This window comes from Ptychodera flava, chromosome 18, assembly GCF_041260155.1.
Source record: "Ptychodera flava strain L36383 chromosome 18, AS_Pfla_20210202, whole genome shotgun sequence".
Lineage (NCBI taxonomy): Eukaryota > Metazoa > Hemichordata > Enteropneusta > Ptychoderidae > Ptychodera > Ptychodera flava.
In genome coordinates, this window is record NC_091945.1 from 34,032,127 (window position 1) to 34,034,518 (window position 2,392).

The 2,392-nt window shown below is 38.3% G+C and overlaps 1 protein-coding gene across 1 annotated transcript; it reads right to left on the reverse strand.

The window, feature by feature from the left end:
- On the reverse strand, nucleotides 1-903 carry LOC139117721 (glycine N-acyltransferase-like). The gene has a single exon (XM_070680964.1). It carries the CDS (start codon nucleotides 901-903, stop codon nucleotides 1-3), a length of 903 nt encoding a protein of 300 aa, XP_070537065.1.
- Nucleotides 904-2,392: the final 1,489 nt, after the last annotated feature.

The following is a 2,392-nucleotide window of genomic DNA, read 5'->3' on the forward strand; positions in this document are numbered from 1 at the left end:
TTATGTATGATTGTCACATTGCGTTTCTTTGGATAACGTCATGGTTACATAAAAATATTCCATCGCCGTTATCGCTCCTCGACGTTGAAAACCTAGTTTTGTGTGCAGAGCCTGCGATGCTTCCTGCGATTGTGCGATAGAAACGAATGGAATTTCATTTGAATCTAAAACCATTTGCGCTAATTTGGCGGTCACAATACTCGAAAACCCTAGCCTCCGGTATCGGGGCATTGTATAGCTCATTCCAATTTCACCGTATTCTTTGACAACGGCCCAAGATATCGGTTCTCCAGTCTGATTAAATATTGCAAGATGTTGTTGGTGTTTGATGGTATTTTCAAATCTTGACAATGGAGGAGGTTGTCCGTAGGTATACACTTCGCGAAGTACCCCTGCATGTTTGCGTTGTAATGGACCAACTTTAAAATCACGGGGAAGGGTTTTGGTCGCCATATGTATTATAGACTCGTTTATGTTATCAAGGACATAAGAGTTTCCATAAAAATAGAACTGGGATGTCGTACACAACTCCTTGTTCAGTAATTCTCTGATTGATTTGTCATTGGCAGATTTTAACAGTGCAAAATTAGCTTTGCAATGCTCTTTCAAATTTAGAACGCCAGGCCTTCGTATAAGCGCTTTTAATTTTGCGACGTCCAACGCGTATAAAAAGTAATACGTTTCGGCATCGCCGTTTCTATCATCATTTGCATACCAGATGGCTACTACACTCGTCAGTTTGACAAGATCCTCGCTGTCTACGTAGACATCAATTTTGGGCCACGTGTTGTCCGTCTTGACACTATTCTTCAGTAAATAGTAGAGAGTTAGACAATCTGGAGAACATCCTTTAAACATCTGCACAAGCTCCTTGATTTCTGCTGACGTTAGCTTTGGTATCATTGTTCCTGTGGGAGGAATCACATACGGACATTACTCACAAATACATGAGTTGAAGAGTAGTAAGACTAGATAGGTTGCCATTTAATCAAATCTCTCAATAAAATAGCAAGTTTGGACCAATTCTATATTTTCATTAAAAAGTTACATTATTGCAAGTCATACATCACGGGCAAAGTTCTGAATTTCAAGGTAATAACATTGTGTCACGAGTTGATAGCATATTGTGATGTGTATTCGACTAAACAGACCGCCGTTTTTAGGTGTGCCTATCATTTTAACCAATTTTTGAAAGATTATATAAATTACCTGTCACGTGATAGTTATGTAAACAACAGCGACACTATTGTAACCAAAATGTTTCCCTATATATAGGCTTTCTGAAAATATATAAATTTCAGGGGTTCTGTCCTTATTAATCACTAGAGAATTGTAAGCTGAAAAAGGTATATTTCTTGTCTTGGAACCTTAAATCGAAATTAGTATTTTTAGAATACATAAAACAACAAATGTTTTTTTCGCTTTCTGTCATGCCATCCGATTTAAGACTCTTCATCAACAGATGCCCTGTTTCGGGTATTTGAATTTGAATTTTACATTCGATCACGTTTGCCCTTTGTGAAAACAAGCATATCAGGTGCAGGCAACTGGTAAATTCGGTCAATTTTATAAAATCATCACAAACATATTTCTAGGGCTGATATATTGATTTCGCATATATGTGACTATGACATAAACATTTTGAGGGGAAAGTGGAGCTGTTCGTAACTGCCCAAACCATTATAGGCGGAAACCTATGCCCTTCAATTGAATTTTGATGCCCCACTACCCTCCAGTATCTATTGTCTATCCGCTCCCACTGCAATTTAAGATCTAAACTGCCCAATCTCAGCCACCGAGAGTTCCCTATTGCCCATTATAGATCTACATATTCCGCATGTACATTTCATTTATGCAACGTTTATCCATCGCCCACTTATCAAATTAAACTTTGGACATTGCTCCCCTGTAAGTTAGGCGCTTAATCTTCCCTGAATTTTTACCAACCACAGCATTCCCCTCCCTCTGACTATTTTTCGGTAATCACTGTCAGAAATTTCTCCCTGCCCACGCTATGACCTGAAAGTTCTTCCCCGTCCACTGTGAAAACTGATTTTCTCCCCTCCCACTGGTTAGTTTTTAAAGTAGCCCAACCACTGATAATCTGCGCACCGACATATTTTTCACGAACAGCTTTGTTGGCAACTTCTACTGTTTCCAACAATTGATTGAAAAATATTCCATAATGAATTAATGATTGTTGACTTATTGCAATTCTTCGAGGAGAACATCTCAGCCTGTTATATATTATGAATTGTTGTTGACAGGGAAACTGAAGATAATGGATGGCTTAATTTGGCAATATCAAAGAAAGAAACTTATTCTGCAACATCCTGTCGACCATGCATACATTGACATTTATTTCAGCTTGGATACAAAGAACCTGATTTGT

What these genes read in the sequence shown, in the direction of transcription:
- LOC139117721 (XM_070680964.1), bottom strand. Translation starts at nt 903, where the DNA reads ATGATACCAAAGCTAACGTCAGCAGAAATCAAGGAGCTTGTGCAGATG.